This window comes from Meles meles, chromosome 1, assembly GCF_922984935.1.
Source record: "Meles meles chromosome 1, mMelMel3.1 paternal haplotype, whole genome shotgun sequence".
NCBI lineage: Eukaryota > Metazoa > Chordata > Mammalia > Carnivora > Mustelidae > Meles > Meles meles.
The window spans coordinates 186639314-186656035 of record NC_060066.1 but is presented as its reverse complement, the minus strand read 5'-3'; the positions used below and the strand labels follow the sequence as shown (position 1 = coordinate 186656035).

General features: G+C 39.8%; 1 protein-coding gene and 1 pseudogene across 25 annotated transcripts in view; both read left to right on the top strand.

Annotated features, from left to right (window-relative positions):
• The window catches only part of MACF1 (microtubule actin crosslinking factor 1), a 353302-nt gene that overhangs the window by 201783 nt on the left and 134797 nt on the right, over positions 1-16722 (top strand). For all 25 annotated transcript variants that reach the window (XM_045981912.1, XM_045981910.1, XM_045981909.1 and 22 more), the window contains 12 exons: positions 450-576; positions 1133-1316; positions 1761-1930; positions 6511-6689; positions 7342-7480; positions 8122-8315; positions 9510-9672; positions 10580-10663; positions 13161-13268; positions 13475-13573; positions 15397-15549; positions 15866-15954. In XM_045981912.1, the coding sequence (XP_045837868.1) occupies positions 450-576; positions 1133-1316; positions 1761-1930; positions 6511-6689; positions 7342-7480; positions 8122-8315; positions 9510-9672; positions 10580-10663; positions 13161-13268; positions 13475-13573; positions 15397-15549; positions 15866-15954 (1689 nt within the window). The remainder of the gene's footprint in view (positions 1-449; positions 577-1132; positions 1317-1760; positions 1931-6510; positions 6690-7341; positions 7481-8121; positions 8316-9509; positions 9673-10579; positions 10664-13160; positions 13269-13474; positions 13574-15396; positions 15550-15865; positions 15955-16722) is intronic.
• LOC123947504 lies at positions 1971-2482 on the top strand (annotated as a pseudogene).

The following is a 16722-nucleotide window of genomic DNA, read 5'->3' as shown; positions in this document are numbered from 1 at the left end:
CAGATTACTTTTTAAGTTGCTCTTAATTTTCAAACACCTTAGCAGTTTTGTGAATATATAGACCATAGCAGTGTACTTTTTAAGCATTGATATTATCATTTTTCGACAAGTCTCTAGATGGGGTTATTTTTTTTCTACTTTTCTCCATTACTTCTCTTCATGGATTTATCTTCTCACTTCTCGTGATTATATTATATACAGATCACATTTATAAGACTGCCAAACATATGCTGACATCATAGACATAACACTGTAATAAGTCCAGATTGTTTGAATAGCTCAGTTAATTTTGTTCTGCAGATTGCCATGTTAGTATTTGATTCCTTGCCTTTCTCTGCTCAGTATACAAACCCAGTTCTGCTAAGGCAATCACATTTTCCCCCTGGAAGGGCTCTAACACAGAATTCAAGTTTTAGAAAAGCTACCACCAGATTCTCTGTTGTTTCTAGGGTGGAGCAGTCTTATCAGAAAGTGATGGCCCTCTGGCATCAGCTACATGTTAACACCAAAAGCCTTATCTCCTGGAACTATCTGAGGAAGGACCTGGACCTTGTAAAGACCTGGAACCTGGAAAAGGTAAGTGTGAAAGCCTTACCTCAGGTTCATATCCTCTTGGCAAGCTTTTTTCAGAAGGAAACTTTTCTCATTACCATGAGACTCCCACTCACCCAAAGGGAGTAGAGCGGAGTCAGGGATAATGTTTCAGAATTAGGGGATCCTAGAAACTAAAAACCAGCAGCCTAAATGGTTAAGGAAGTTCCTGATGAAAATAAATGACATCTCTCTTCTTGGCCGACTGAAGGTTGTAGGCTTCTTTTCACTCTGCTCTTGTATAAGTGTGTATGTAGTAGAGGAATACTGGTGAATTAACAATTATGAAGGGTTGTGTCCAAGAGGGCCCAGTGGGTGCTTCTGGCGTACTGGTCATATTGTTTATTGATCTAAATGCTGATTATATGGATAAGTTCTGTTTCTGAAAAATCAACATGTTTGCAGTTATGGTGTGTGCACCTGATTTGTGTATATGTTAAACATCAATAAAAAGGAGAAATAGAGAATGTATTATGTTCCCATTCTATTAAAATTTCTTCTGTTTTTGTTTTGTGTTTTGTGTTTTGTTCTTTCTCTTTAGCTTCGATCCTCAGCACCAGGGGAGTGTCACCAGGTTATGAAGACTCTGCAGGCCCACTATGAAGATTTTGTGCAGGATAGCCGTGACTCTCTGGTCTTCTCAGTATCTGATCGTTTGCGCTTGGAAGAAGAGGTGGAGGCTTGTAAAACCCACTTCCAGCACCTGATGAAGTCCATAGAGAATGGTTTGTGCCTTGGGAAAGGGGAGGAGAGTGGTGGATTGAGAGCCCTGAAGGGTTCTCCTAGACCTTCATGAAGGCTAGAAAGTACCACCTTTTTACCATTTGAGGGGCTCAAAACTTGAGATAGGGAAAAACTTACAGAGATGAATTCTCAGAATCAGATCATGGTCAGAGAGGCCCTATTGCAGGCATTATTGCTAATCAACATTTCACATTTTCTTGTGGCTATAGCATGTTTGGATCTTTAAAGATAAGTATACAATGCAGGGAACTTAGGATCAGGCAAAATGTTACCCCTATATAAGGTCTTGCTTTCATATGTGGGATGTCAGATCTGCTGCCCTCTATCTAAGGTGCTGCCCTCTATCTAAGGGTGAATCTATTTTTCTTAGGTTTGTTGACCTCTCTTGTGGTGCTTCATGTTATCCTGTGCTTCTGCATTTACAGAGGACAAAGAGGAAACTGTGGCCAAAATGTACATTTCAGAGCTGAAGAATATCCGACTACGGCTGGAAGAGTGTGAACAGCGGCTGGTCAAACGAATTCAGTCTCCAGCCAGTTCTAGGACTGACAAAGATGCCCGGCAGGACATTGCATTAAGGATTGCAGAACAAGAGGTAAGCCTGAAGAGCAGGGTAGGTGCTGGCTGCAGTGTAAATGATTTCAGGGTGAATTGGATGACAAGACAGTATGAAGCTTGTACCCTCTCTTCCTTGGTTCTGTCAGCGGAAGTGGCGGCCATCTGTTACTGTGCATCTTGGCTGCTCTCAGACCTCTGGTCAAACCCAAGATCATTAAAAAGAGGACCAGGAAGTTCATCTGACACCAGTCATACCAATATGTCAAAATTAAACACAACTGGTGGAAACCTAGAGGCATTGACAATAGGGTGTGCAGAAGATTCAAGGGTCAGATCCTGATGCCCAACACTGGATATGGGAGCAGCAAGAAAACAGAGCACATACTGCCTGCTCAGTGGCTTCTGGAAGTTCCTAGTACATGACATCCAGGAACTTGAAATGCTGCTGATGTGCAACAAATCTCACTGTGCAGAGATAGCTCACAAGGTCTCCTCCAAGAACCACAAAGTCATGGTGGAAAGAGCAGCCCAGCTGGCCATTAGAGTCACCAATCCCAATGCCAAGCTGTGCAGTGAAGAAAATGAATAGACAGCTTGTTATGCACCTCATATTTGTGTTAATAAAACCATAAAACTACAAAAAAAAAAAAAAGACAATGTGGAGCTTAAGAAATAAGGCAATAGACTCATGGCATTCCTACTTGAGAATTCTTCCCTGCAGCCTGCAGATACCTTTTATCTATGGCAAAGCATGATTTCAGCTCCCAGTGTGTTTCTCACTATGGATTAGTTTTCTACACAGTTGGGAAGGCACACAGACTGGCAAATTGTTCTAAGCACCGCATTTGGGCTACATGTTTTAAGACTGCTTAGCAAAGATGCTGCTGTCTGCTCTATCCCTGATGTGCATGTGTTACTTTCTGTGACATAGTTGCCATCAGCCATCAGATGCAAAAAATACAAGGAAAGACTCAGATTCTACTCTAGGCTGTGATGCACACTTGACTTTTAGCAAGTTAACTCTCATCCTAGTTTCCTTTCTTATAAAATGTAGATAAATGCATGAGTCCAAACTATATCACAAAACTTTGGAAGTTAAATGACAGAGTATATATAATGAGTTTTCTGAAAAAGTGAAATGCCATCAAAATATAGAGTAGTATTTTTGAAGTAAAAGCAAATATTAATGGCTTTGTTACCTGCTCATAGGCACGTAAAGAGAGTAAGCCAAGGTCTTTGCTTTTGGCTTATGGTGTACTTAAAAAAGGATAAAACATTGAAGTCACAATTAGGACCTTCAATATAAGAGATGTCATAAGATAAGATGTCAAGAGTACTTGCAGGTTTCAAAGCAAACATAGCTATAGAAATTTAGAGTATCACTAGACCATTTCTATTTGGGACCATAGGAGAGAGCTCTATGAAGAATAGTAGATTTGATCTGGGAGCTTAAAGGAATGGAAAGGACTGGCAAAATTAGGAGGAATGATTTTTCTTACCTTTCTCAATTATTCCTAAGCTTGAAGAAGAGGATGAGAGGGCAGTGTAATTTTCTTTGGCTGAGATGGGTTTAAATTCACAAATGAGGCATATCGTATAAACCTATAATTTTCATATTGAAACTTTAGTTTTCTGTAGTCATCTGAAATCTGTTTGTCCAACAAAAATAGAACATTCCAAGAAATGTTAATATTTAGCTCTTCTAAAGGACTTTCCTTTTCTGGATTTACTTTTATTTTCAAGTAGTTTCAGTATACAGAAAATTTTTTATTGTTGTATAGCCTTCACCTTGATCACACAAATGTTGACATTTTTCTTCATTTGCTTTATCATTTTTCCTATAAATGTATATTATAATAATCTTTTTCTTTTCTTGAGAGTGAGTTCTGTACCTGAAGCTCTTTTATCCCTAAATCCTTTTTTAAAAATCCCTAAATACTTTATTGTGCATTTCCGGAAAGGAATGTAGTCTCTCTCTCTTTCTTTTTAAAGATTTATTAATTTATTTGAGGGGCACCTGGGTGGCTCAGTCATTAAGCATCTGCCTTCTGCTCAGGTCATGATCTTAGGCTCCTGGGATCAAGCCCCACATAAGGTTCCCTGCTCGGTGGGAATCCTGCTTCTCCCTCTCCCACTCCCCCTGCTTGTGTTCCTGCTCTCACTATCTCTCTGTAAAATTAATACTTTTTAAAAAATGATTTATTAATTTATTTGGTGAGAAAGAGATAACTTTCATGTGTAAGCCTGGAGGGAGGAGCAGAGGGATAGAGAGAATCTCAAGCAGACTCCCCCTGCTCAGTGCAGAGCCTGACATGGGGTTCGATCTCACAACCCTGAGATCATGACCTGAGCCAAAATTGAGAGTTGAATGCCTAAACCAACTGAGCCACTCAGGCACCATAAAGATAGTCTCTTACGTAACCAGAAGACAATGATTAAAATCAGGAAATGAACATTGATATAATGCTGTTATCCAAGACTTAATTAAAATTTCATCAGTTGGCCTACAAATACCTATTTTGGGCACCCCCCCACACACATGCACACACACATACACACCAGAGAATATTTTTTTTTATATATATTTTATTTATTTGACAGAGAGAAATCACAACTAGGCAGAGAGGCAGGCAGAGAGAGAGGAGGAAGCAGGCTCCCTGCGGAGCAGAGAGCCCGATGTGGGGCTTGATCCCAGGACCCTGGGATCATGACCTGAGCCGAAGGCAGAGGCTTTAACCCACTGAGCCACCCAGGCGCCCCCACACCAGAGAATATTTTGAGTACAGGACTCAATCCAGTACTTACTACACATTGTGTTTAGTTGCTGTGTCTCTTTAAATTTCCTTAACCTGAAACAATTTCTTGATTTTTCATCATCTTTCATGCTCCTGACATTTGTGAAGAGTACAAGTCATTTATTTTTGTAGAATGTCCCTTTGTGTTTATCTGAGGCTTCTCCATGATTAGATATAGGTTACATGTTTTTGGCAGGAACACTACAGAAATTATCTTGTGTCCTTAGTGCATGACCTCAGGAGGCATGTGATATTGATTTGTCCCATTACTGGTGATAACTTGTATCACTTGTTGCTCTTTTCCCTTTTATAATTACTAAGCATATTGTGGGGAGATACTTTGAGACTATATAAAAACCTGTTTTATATCACACTTTTACCAACTAGTTTTAGCATCTCGTGTTGATTCTTGACTGAATAAATTGGTATGACTGTTCCCAAAGGGTGATTTTCTAATTCTGTTTTTTTTTTTTTTACATTATTCCTATTATACTACAATAGAATAAGTTTCTATTCTACCAAAAGGGAAGAGCTTGCTTCCCTTCCTCCTTTCTTCCTTGTTTATGTCATTATGGACTTATGGACTCTTATGTTGCTTCAGGTTTGTAAGTTGTTATTATCTCTATTTTGATGTTCAGAATTTCCAAAATTTAGCCATTGGAGCTGCTTCAAGCTGACATCCTTATCATTTTAAAATGTCCCCACCATTCTTTGAGTGCTTTCTTATTTCTCAACAACAAAAAAAATATTCCAGATTCGCTTTGCTTTTGCCAGCCCCACCTCTGTAATCAGCCATTTCTCCAAGGAGTCTCACTTCCTTTTGGTGGAGAATGCTATTTAGAAACCAAGATTTGGGTGCTGAGTATGCTCATTATTATTGAGGTGTCATTGTTTTAGGCCTGCTCAGTTCAGAGAGCTAGAAAAATACATGCTTATAAATACATACTTGCATACACATATACAAAAACACTCCTATGTCACACACACACACACACACACATTTATGTATATATATATATATATATATATATATGTGTGTGTGTGTGTTTATAGGTATGTGTAATTATATGAATGTATCACAAAGGTTATATGCTGATATCGATCAATTTATCAATCTCTCTCTCTGGCACTCATGCACACACACACACAGACATGAATTCATATGTCTCTATCTTTATCTGGTTCCAAACTAGTACCACAGGGTTCATACTAACCTCTCTTCTTTCCATAATTGTAACTCCCTTTACCAAGACTGAAAAACCTACTTTACATTATCCACAGTAAATTTACTTACTGCTCAGTTCTAAAATGTAGAGATAAGTAGTTTTTTTTTTTTTTTTAAGATTTTATTTATTTGACAGACAGAGATCACAAGTAGGCAGAGAGGCAGGCAGAGAGAGGAGGAAGCAGGCTCCCTGCTGAGCAGAGAACCGGATGCAGGACTTGATTTCAGGACCCTGAGACCATGACCTGAGCCGAAGGCAGAGGCTTAACCCACTGAGCCACCCAGGCGCCCCGATAAGTAGTTTTAGGATTACTGACTCATGATACTACAAAAAAACAAACCTACTAACTAGAGTTCAACATTTATTTCTGTTTCCTTTTGCTTGTAGCCTACAGTCCAAATACTGTATTCAGAAAATACTTGTATGTGTTCTTCCCACCCTCCCCCATCAGCACTGTTTTGTAGTTTATTCAGCTACTCCTTTATATGTGGGCATTTAGGTTGCTTGCGGTATATGCTTATTACAAACAAGAACGTTTTTCTAACTTCTGTGTTCAAATCTGTCTCCATATTTGTTGCGTATCTTGTTCCTGACAGCGTACTCAAGAGGATTTACAGCAGCTGAGGTCAGAGTTTGATGTCGTTTCCACGAAATGCAATAGCTTTCTTCATCAATCTCCGTCTGGTTCGAGTGTCCCAAGTCTTCGCTCAGAGCTCAGTCTACTGGTGGAGAAAATGGACCATGTATATGGTCTGTCCACTGTCTACCTGAATAAGTGAGTAAGCTGAGGATTTGGATCCAAAGGGCGGTGTTTTCACTATGTGAGAAGGGCCTGGAGTGTTCCATGAACAACCCAGAGAGGTTGCAGATCTTGAAGGGCATATAGTCATAGAAACGAGACCTTGGCTTTAGTTCCAGGCAACATGGAGCAGGTTCACTGGGGTCCAGTGAAGATATGCCAGTGATACAGAAAGGGAGATGGAGTTGCAGTGTTAGGACTATTTTGTACCTCATTTCTGTTTGTTTGAATAACTCTAAAAAAAAAAGAAAAGGGACACTAAAGAATAAAATAAAAATTTTCTGTTAAACTAAATATAGGTTTTGAAGCTTTGCCCTCTACCCACCATGGCCATGAGGTGTCAGAGATCTTAGACTCTTGTAGTGTTGAGTGGGTTTCTGGCCTCGTGTCATTTCTCCCATGAGTCCACCACATGTGTGCATGTCCCAGTATCACCTAGAACTATATTTTGAATTGGCTTAAATTGGCAACACGTTTACCATGCTTTCTTGTTTTTGTGAAACCCTGTCCTCATTTAGTAATGGTAAAACTGCTGTTAGCAGTTACATTTGGGAACCTCTCTACAGCACTCCCAAGTCTGTGGCTCAGCTCTTTCTGTGTGTTAACGAAGGTAACTTTACCCTTATAGGCTGAAGACAATCGATGTTATAGTACGTAGCATCCAGGACGCTGAACTCTTGGTCAAAGGTTATGAGATTAAACTAAGTCAAGAAGAAGCAGTACCCGCAGATCTCTCGGCTTTAGAGTCCCATCGGTCTACGTTACGGGTTGGTTGCTCTGAGTTTCATAGGAGCTTGACTTAACATATCCATTGCTTTGGGTTAGCAGAGAAATGCAGTTTTGGGTGGCATGACAATGATTGAAGTTTGCATTTGAACTAGGCAGAATATCATATTTAATACCTTTTAATGTGGATTCAAAGAAGTTGGGACTGAGAAATATGTCTAGCTGGAAAGGGAAAATAAAGGACTATGACTTTCTATTTCTTTTCTCCCCAGTAAAATCACAGCCACATCAGATACAGTCATGGTTGTGCTGTAAGTTTGTAAATCACTTAGCTATTATCTCATTGATTCTCACAGAATTGTGAGGTGGGTAGGGAAGAGATTTTTATTTCCATTCACAGATGAGCAGACTGAGGTTCAGACTGGCCAAACAATTTATCTTGGTTTCATAGCTTGTAAGTGGGAGAGCCGGGTTTCAAACACTAGTTCTTTGCACATGTCTCTGTACTGTACTGCCTGTCCTGGGCCTCCTGGTGTGCATAGGCACTGTGGAGATTATAAAGTCTGGTTTCTGAATTCCAGATATAATGTGGAGTTAGCTATAGACAATGTCCTTGTTTTCTACCTTAGTCTTTTTTGGCATGGAGTATATTTAACCTGTTGCTGTACTTATGTTTCTATAGCACTGGCTTAGTGATGTGAAGGACAAGAATTCAGTGTTTTCAGTCCTCAATGAGGAAATTGCCAAGGCCAAGGTGGTGGCAGAGCAGCTGAGTCGTCTGACCCCAGAGCGAAACCTGGATTTGGAGCGATATCAGGAAAAAGGCTCCCAGCTGCAGGACCGTTGGCACCGGGTCATTGTCCAGCTGGAGACCCGGTGAGTGGTGGCCTCACCCTTTTTTTTTTTTAACGTATTTAGGAACTAAGTTTTAAACAGAAGTTGAATTATATCTGTGTATTCTTACTTAAAAGCAGGAAGTGATAGAGAAGGATACAAATTGAATGACAATATGAATTCTGGACAAGAGAAATGATAGAAAATTGGGACTACCAACCCTAAAACAGACCTGAGACTTGCTTTTGGATCAGCAGTGATGATCTTGTTAGCCATGCTGCTCCTGTTCCAGTTTTTATCTAGTTAAGGCATGAAGACAATGACTCCAACTCTGAGCCATTTTTCATAGTGGGACTTTGCAGAATTTCTTGCTTCCACTTTCATTTGCTAAATCAGTGGTTTTTATTTATCTTTTTTAAAGATTATTTATTTATTTATTTATTTGACAGAGAGAGAGAGAGAGAGAGATCACACGTAGGCAGAGAGGCAGTCAGAGAGAAGGGGGAAGCAGGCTCCCCTCTGAGCAGAGAGCCCAATGTGGGCCTCGATCCCAGAACCCTGAGATCATGACCTGAGCCAAAGGCAGAGGCTTTAACCCATTGAGCCTCCCAGGTTTTTTATATGTATTATCTGAAATCTTTCTGTTGTCTGAGTTGAATAAGAAAGATAGAAAATGACCTTTCTGAGGCTAGGCTGGGCAGGCAAATATATGGAGAGAGACGTTCTAGCAACTCTTTATAAGTTTGGATTGATTCTCTATAATTGAATTACTATCCCAAGTCTAGTTAAACTAACGAAAGTGATATAAGAAACTTTTGCCAAAATTAACAGAAAATAACTATTTTTGTCCACCTTTCCCCAATAAATTACAGTGCTCCCTAAATCATAACTAGGGTACCTATCAGGTACTGTCATCAGGAAACAGAAGTGTATAGCCAGCATTACCTTATTGGCAACCTGGAAGTCCTTGGCAACCGAGGTAAAAATTTGACAAGGATCATCATGGGATGCTCCCAGGCAGTGTCCAGGGCTAGCATGCACAACTGCACCTTCAACCCACAGGGCACCGTGTACAAGTATAGGTCTCTGCATTGCACTGTTGTTCCACCAAAAAAAGATGTATCTTCTGTGATCAAACCCAACTAGAGGAAGGGGCTAAGGAGGGAATCATAACCATTTATTTTATTGTTTGTACTGAAGTATCTGATGGTAGTTTCTTTTCCTTTGCTCCTCCAGTCAATCTGAGCTAGAAAGTATCCAGGAAGTTCTGGGAGATTACAGAGCCTGCCATGGAACTCTCATCAAATGGATTGAGGAAACCACTGCCCAGCAGGAAATGATGAAGCCAGGCCAGGCAGAGGATAGCAGAGTGCTGTCGGAGCAGCTCAGCCAGCAGACGGTGGGTGACAGCGTGGTGTAAGTTGGGGGGCAGGAGGGTTAATTAATCGTAAAAGAAGATGATGGACTACCTATTAAGCTTCCCCCAAATGCTAAGACATTCTGAGCCTCCTCTTCTGAAAAGGGTTCAACCAGAATGGTCACAAGATGATACTGGTTTTGCATTTAGGCCAGACACACTCATTAGGTGCCTTCCAGTGGCGAGTTGTAGTGACTATATTGAAACCATAGATGGGACAGATTAAAATTATCTTGCTTCACTTTGTTTCTTGATAACTGCATTTGATCTTACAAGGATGAGAACACAGGGCACTGACAACCCAGAAAGATGTGTACAGAAGTGGTTTGAAGTGGTTTTTACTTGTTAGCATTTTGGTTTTGGGGGGGGGATTTTTTTTTTTTTTTGGTGGCTTGTTTTGTATAGCATTGCAGTTTGGAGTATGAAGTCTGGTGTTAGATTGCTTGGATTCCAGTCCTGGATCACTCACTCACTATGAGACCTTGACCAAATTACTTAGCTTGTCAGTATTCTACTTCCTCATCAACAAAATGGATATAGTTCATTACTTGTTCAACCTATCTCACTCGTAAGGTTATTATTGTTAGGGTTAAATGAAATGACACATGTAAAATATGCAGAACAGTGGTTTCCAAAGTGTGGTCTCCTGACCAGTAGTATCTGCATCACCTGGGAGCTTAGAAACACAAGTTCTCAGCCCTACTTCAACCTACCCAATCAGAAACTCCAGAGGTATGGGGCCTAGCAATCCGGAGTTTATTCAGCCTCACAGGTGATTTTGATGTAGCTAAGATTTGAAAACTGCCTTAGAACATAATAAATGCTCAGCTATTTTGATGACAATAGGGACAGTGGTAAGTAAACGTTGTTGTGATACTTTTGTTTCTAGGATCTGTTTGCAGAAATCGAGAAGAATCAGACAAAGCTGGACCAGTGTCAGAAATTTTCCCAGCAATACTCCACTATTGTAAAGGTAACTCTAGCATATCCCCAAAGGTACATAAATGATTTCCAGCATGGGAAGATCTTCCTTGTCGCTGTAGGTTTTTTTTTCTGGACAAATAAGTGCTGCTGGCCCATCCTCCAGTTAATGCAGATGTGTAGTGTTCCTGGCCCTACATTTGGGAATGCTTAGAGGGGTACCAGACATCAGCTCTGATTCAAGGAGTCACTCTTTGAATGATCCACGGGTTTTTTAAACCTGCCATGTCAGAAACGGAGTGTTTTGGGTTTCCTCTCAAATATACTTTGCATTGTCTTGCCTATTCCAGGAAGTAGTGTCCCATTTTCCTACTTCTGAAGCAAAAAACCCTAGAGTCATCCTTAATTCTTCGCTTTGCCATAAACTCTGTGTTCGGTCTCTGAACCATTTGGCTCCATCTTCCAATATGTCCTTGATCTATCTTTCGTTACCCACCCACCTGCCCCCATTTCCCTGCTTTCTACGTAAGTAAGGAATCTTCCTTAGACTTTGAGCTGATCTCTTGCTGTTACCCTTGTCCCACAGGCTATTTTCCCACATAGTAGCCAGACTCACCTTTTAAGAACATACTGCCTGTCACTGAATCTCAGACATCATTTTATACACTACCAGAAAAGAGGAAACTCTGCCAATTATGCAAATACCATTGATTATAAGACATATTCTAGTTTTAGAGATGCTAAAATGTGGGAGAAATGTGCACCTCATAATAGCTGATATACGGTAAATTGGATCATGTCATTCTTCTGCTCAAAACTGTCCAGTGACTTAATATCCTATTCATAACAGAATTCTAAAGCTGTATATGGCCTGTGAGGCCCTGCATGATCTGGTCCCCCCTTCCTATTTCTCTGATAACAACTTTAAATAAAAATGACCTGAGATTATTACGTATTATGTTCCTTCCCACTAGAATGTAAATTCTAAGGAAACAAGTTTTTTTTTCTAACTTGTTCTCCACTATATGTGTAGCATTCAGAGCAATGATGGGTACATAGTAGATGCTCAACAATACTTTTTGAATGAGTGATTCTTTATTTAATAACTGCTGAATAGGGAGCCAGGTGTGGGGCTTGATCCCAGGACCCTGGGATCATGACCTGAGCCAAAGGCAGCTTAACTGATTGAGCCACCCAAGCATCCTAGGGAGAGGGAGTCTTAAGTAGACTCCATGCTGAACACTGAGTCTTTCGCAGGGCTCAGTCTCATGACCTCGAGATCACTACCTGAGATGAAACCAAGAGTCAGATGCTTAACCAGCTGAGCCACCCAGGTGCTCCACTATTACTGTTTTTTTTAATAGGCTGCTTAAGGAACTCATTGTATGTTTTCCTTCTGCCTAGAGTTTTCTAAGTAGACAACGGAAAGCATGACGTTGTAGGCAAAGGGAACTGCATGATGAAAGACACAAAGGAATGGAAATATAACGATTATATGAGGAAATAGCAAATATGCTGGTGTAGCTAGAAGGTGTATGGTACATACGAAGCAGAGACTATGAAAAAGAAAGGGAGGTTGAGGCCAGTCTGTGAAAGGCTGTGTCTAATTCTTTTTGCTTTACCTTCTATTCTTGTTCCTCATTGTGGGATGTTAGAACCAGGAGCATCAGGATCATCTGGGAGCTTGTCAGAAATGCAGAATCTTCCACCTGCCAAATCACAATTTCAGTTTCAGCAAGATCCCCAGATGATTTGTGTGCATGTTGGTATTTGAGAAGCTCTGCTCTATATCTTTGTAAGCTTTCAAACAGAGGAATGAAGTGGTCATCTTTGTGTCTTAGAAAAGTTATTGTGGTGGCAAGATAGAAAATAAATTAGGAAGAGAGCAAAGTAGGAGAGTAGTAAGAGGCTCTTGTGCCCCTCCAGATGAGATGTGAAGAGGGCCTGGCCTGGGGTGGCAGTCTCAGGATTGCAGACGGACTGTCAGCATAGCACAGGGACAGGAGAAGAGCGTTGGTTTAGGATGACTCTGTTGCTCACCCACTGAGTAATAAGTGAAACTCACCTCCTGTCTCTGGCCTTCGGTTTCCTAGTGGATGAGATGAAAAGGATGGTCAGCAAACAACACACTGCAAACTCAAGACTCAGCAAACTATGACCCACAGGCTGAACTGAGTCCACATACCTATTTTTCCATGGCCCATGAGAAATGGCTTTTAAAAAAGTCAAAAGAATACTTCATGACATGTGAAAATTCTATGAACTTCCAACTTTCAGTGTCCATACATAATGTTGTATCATAACACAGTCACACTCTTTCATTTACTGATTATCTACAGCTTCTTTCGCCCACAATGGTAGAGTTGAGCAGCAGTGACAAATCATACAGCCTGATAGTTTCCATGTGGCCCTCTAAGGAGAAAGTTTGCTAACCACTGGTTTAAATGATCACCAAAATCCCTTCCAGCAATGAAATACTGTGATTCTGTTGTATGAGTTATGTGACCTGTAAAGCCTTATGTAAATAGTGAACTATCTTCCTCCCCCAGGACTATGAATTGCAACTGATGACATACAAGGCCTTTGTGGAATCACAGCAGAAATCCCCTGGCAAGCGGCGTCGGATGCTTTCCTCCTCAGATGCCATCACACAAGAGGTGAAAGGGTGGGGAAAAGACACGCCGCTCTCTTCCCTTAAGGAAAGATTTGTTAGTCGGGGCCCTGACAGTTCGATTTAGAGCTCATCTTTATGTGGAGCATGTGATTTCATGAAAACTTCCTCTTATTTTCAACTACTGAAGTATACTTTTCTGGCAGATAATTTATCTAAATTGTTGTTGTTGTTTGTTTTTTTGAACCATAGTTCATGGACTTAAGGACTCGCTACACAGCACTGGTGACCTTAACCACCCAGCATGTAAAATATATCAGTGATGCCCTCCGGCGACTGGAAGAGGAGGAGGTGAGGACAGCTGGGTCCTAAATCATTTGAAAATAGAATTAAAAATCCTGTGTCTCATCTGTCAAAAAATAAAGTGCACACACAGCCAATTCTCCTTATTCACGTCACTCGTGTTGTAGGATACTGCTATGTATGCCGCATTAGGGAACGTGGACTCTAGCATTTGGGGGAAATACAGGATTGGGTTCCTGGAAGTGTCTGATCACACATTTCTGTCAATGAATGATCCATAATCTTGTTATATTTAATAGATTCTGTTGATTCAGGCCAAGAGCACTCTTAACTCACACCTGAATGAAGTTTATTTAACATACATTCTCTCTGTAAGGCACATCTCAGCCTTCTTGTGCTTAGGAACACAAGAAAACAGTTCAGCCCTATGCTTGGGTACATTTTAAGCTGTGAAATCACCAACAAAAATTGTGAAAAATATGCCACTGGATAGACTGTGAGAAGAACACTTGTTAAGAACTCTATAAGAGCTGAAATAAGAAGGTAGAGTGTCCCCTTGTTCTGCCTTAGCTGGGAACACTGGGCATATCTGATAATGACTGCAAAAATATATTGATTTGGGGTTCACAAATAAATTCTAATGAGTAGACAAATTCACAAATCTGGTATCTGTGAATAATGGGGATTAATTCTATTATGTCTAATACTCCCACCTTCAAGTATCTTAATTATAGAGATATTATAAGCATGAAGAAAGGAAATGTGAGCAAAGATCCCTAATAAAACATAATTTTTTAAAGGGAAATATTAGAAACATACAAATTCCATACAAAGGAATGTTATGAAACTGTTAAAAACAATGAAATACTTTTTTTATATATTGCATTCTTATAATAAAGTAAGCTAGAAAAAAAAAGATGTTAAGAATATCATGAGGAAGAGAAAATGCATATATAGTACTGTACCGTATTTATTAAAAACAAAAAACAAAAAACTCCTGTGTGGGTGGAGCTGAGCAGTTCAAACCCATACTGTTCAAAGATCAGCTATATACCATATTTCTGGGGAAATAAGAATAAAGAGAGATACATTATGCATCTCAGATTATTTGAAATTTGTTGTAATGAGTATATAATCTTTTTGTAATTCTTTTTTTTTTTTTAAGATTTTATTTATTTAGGTGAGAGAGAGAATGAGAGAGAGCATGGGAGAGGAGAAGGTCAGCAGGAGAAGCAGACTCCCTGCTTAGCAGAGAGCCTGATGTGGGACTCAATCCTGGGACTCCAGGATCATGACCTGAGCTGAAGGCCGTTGCTTAACCAACTGAGCTACCCAGGCGCCCCTTTTTGTAATTCTAAAAAAACTTCTGTCTTTGAAAAATAAGTTTCTGCAAGTTCGCCCACTTTTATAAAAGAAATGCTATTGGAAACATTAATTTATACCAATTTTTTTCTATATGAATTAGCAAAAAATTTCCTTATGTTAACAACTGCCTCACTTAATCTCTGTAGATGTCAGTTTCTTTACCTAGACATCTAAGAATCATGAAAATAAAATGCTATATGTAAAGGGTTCCTAAAAATCAATAAATTAAAAAAAAAGTAAATAATTATTGGATGTCCTTCATATATTTAAAAAAATGCTTTTTTTTTTTTAGAAAAGTACAAACCTAGATATGATGAATTTAGCTGCTAGTATCATACAGTTAGACACTTATGAACAATGCTCTAAGGTAAATTATATTTATTTTGGAGTTACTTTAGCTTCCTGTTGATTTAGATAACTTTCATGTCTCCATTTCAGGAAATCAGAAGTCAGGCCAGTTTAATAAGACATTGACTAAGATACTGATTTTCTAATTCCTATTCTAGAAAGTTGTAGAAGAGGAAAAGCAGGAACATGTGGAGAAAGTTAAAGAACTTTTGGGCTGGGTGTCTACCCTAGCAAGAAACACACAAAGCAAAGCTACCTCATCCCGGACCAAAGAATCAACAGACATTGAGAAAGCCATTTTAGATCAGCAGGTGAGTAGAAGGTCCGTCTGTCTCTTGTTGGGTAGAACAATATGTAATAATGCATTAGGTGGGAATAAAACAGATCACATGTGGGCCACTCTAGGAATGATTATCTCAACAAATGCTAACTCCCAGGACTTAAAGAAACTTAAGAAGTCATCTGTTTGTACTTCTACCTTCTTAATCAGCTTTCTGTAGTTCATTGGTAATAGTAATCTGGCCTAAGCTAGGTTTTTCCCTAGGATTTTTAAAATGTTATTTCAAATAATTTTGGTTCTTTAATTTCTTGGGTTCTGAAGTTGTAATCTTTATTTCTATCACGTAGGTTCTGGCAGAGGAGCTGACAACCAGGAGGGATCAAGTCTCTGAGGCCATTAAAACTTCGCAGATCTTCTTGGCCAAGCATGGTCATAAGTGAGTATTAAAAGAGTTTATGGTGCATTTAGGTGACTGAATCTATCTGCCTAAAACTTAGGGTCATGGTGAGATTTCCGGCTGTAGAGTTCAAGGCTGCAAGAGCCAGATGATGAAGAGCCTTGTAGTTCATGCCAAAGAGTTTGCATTTTACCTTGGTGGCCACGGGGAGGGTCTTATTCATGACTGGATTTTGTTGATGAAGGTTTCTAGAACAGTTTTACAGAGAACAGATTGACCTGGGGCCAGAGTGGAGGCTTGAGAGAGCAGTAAAGGGGATATTGTAATGATACAGGTGAGAAAAGATGAGGGTGGAGAAGGGCAAAGGTTCAAAAGATACTAAGGATGATGAACTTATAGTGTTTGGGGACTTGAAAATTGTCAGCTATAACTTCCAGGTTTCTGGCTTAGGCCTCTGAGTGTATGGTGATGTCACTAACCAGGATAGGGAATACAAAAGCAGGCGCACATTGAAGGAGAAGGCAGCTTTGGTTTTAGACATTATGAATGTGAAGAACCCAGAAGATGCCAGAGTGCAAATACTTAGAATGTATTAGGAAGCACCTAATACATTAATTTATGCCTTCTGTAGTTTTACTAAAGTTGTCCGATGTATGCAAATTTAAAATTAATGAGAAAGTCTAAAGTCATCAGCATAGTAGAAACCTTGATTGGATTAGCTTACAAGAGTTCAAGGTCTTCTCTGTGCTCCTCAGCCTGCAAAGGAAGCCTTACACAAGTAGAGGGAAAACTATGAGCGATACCTTA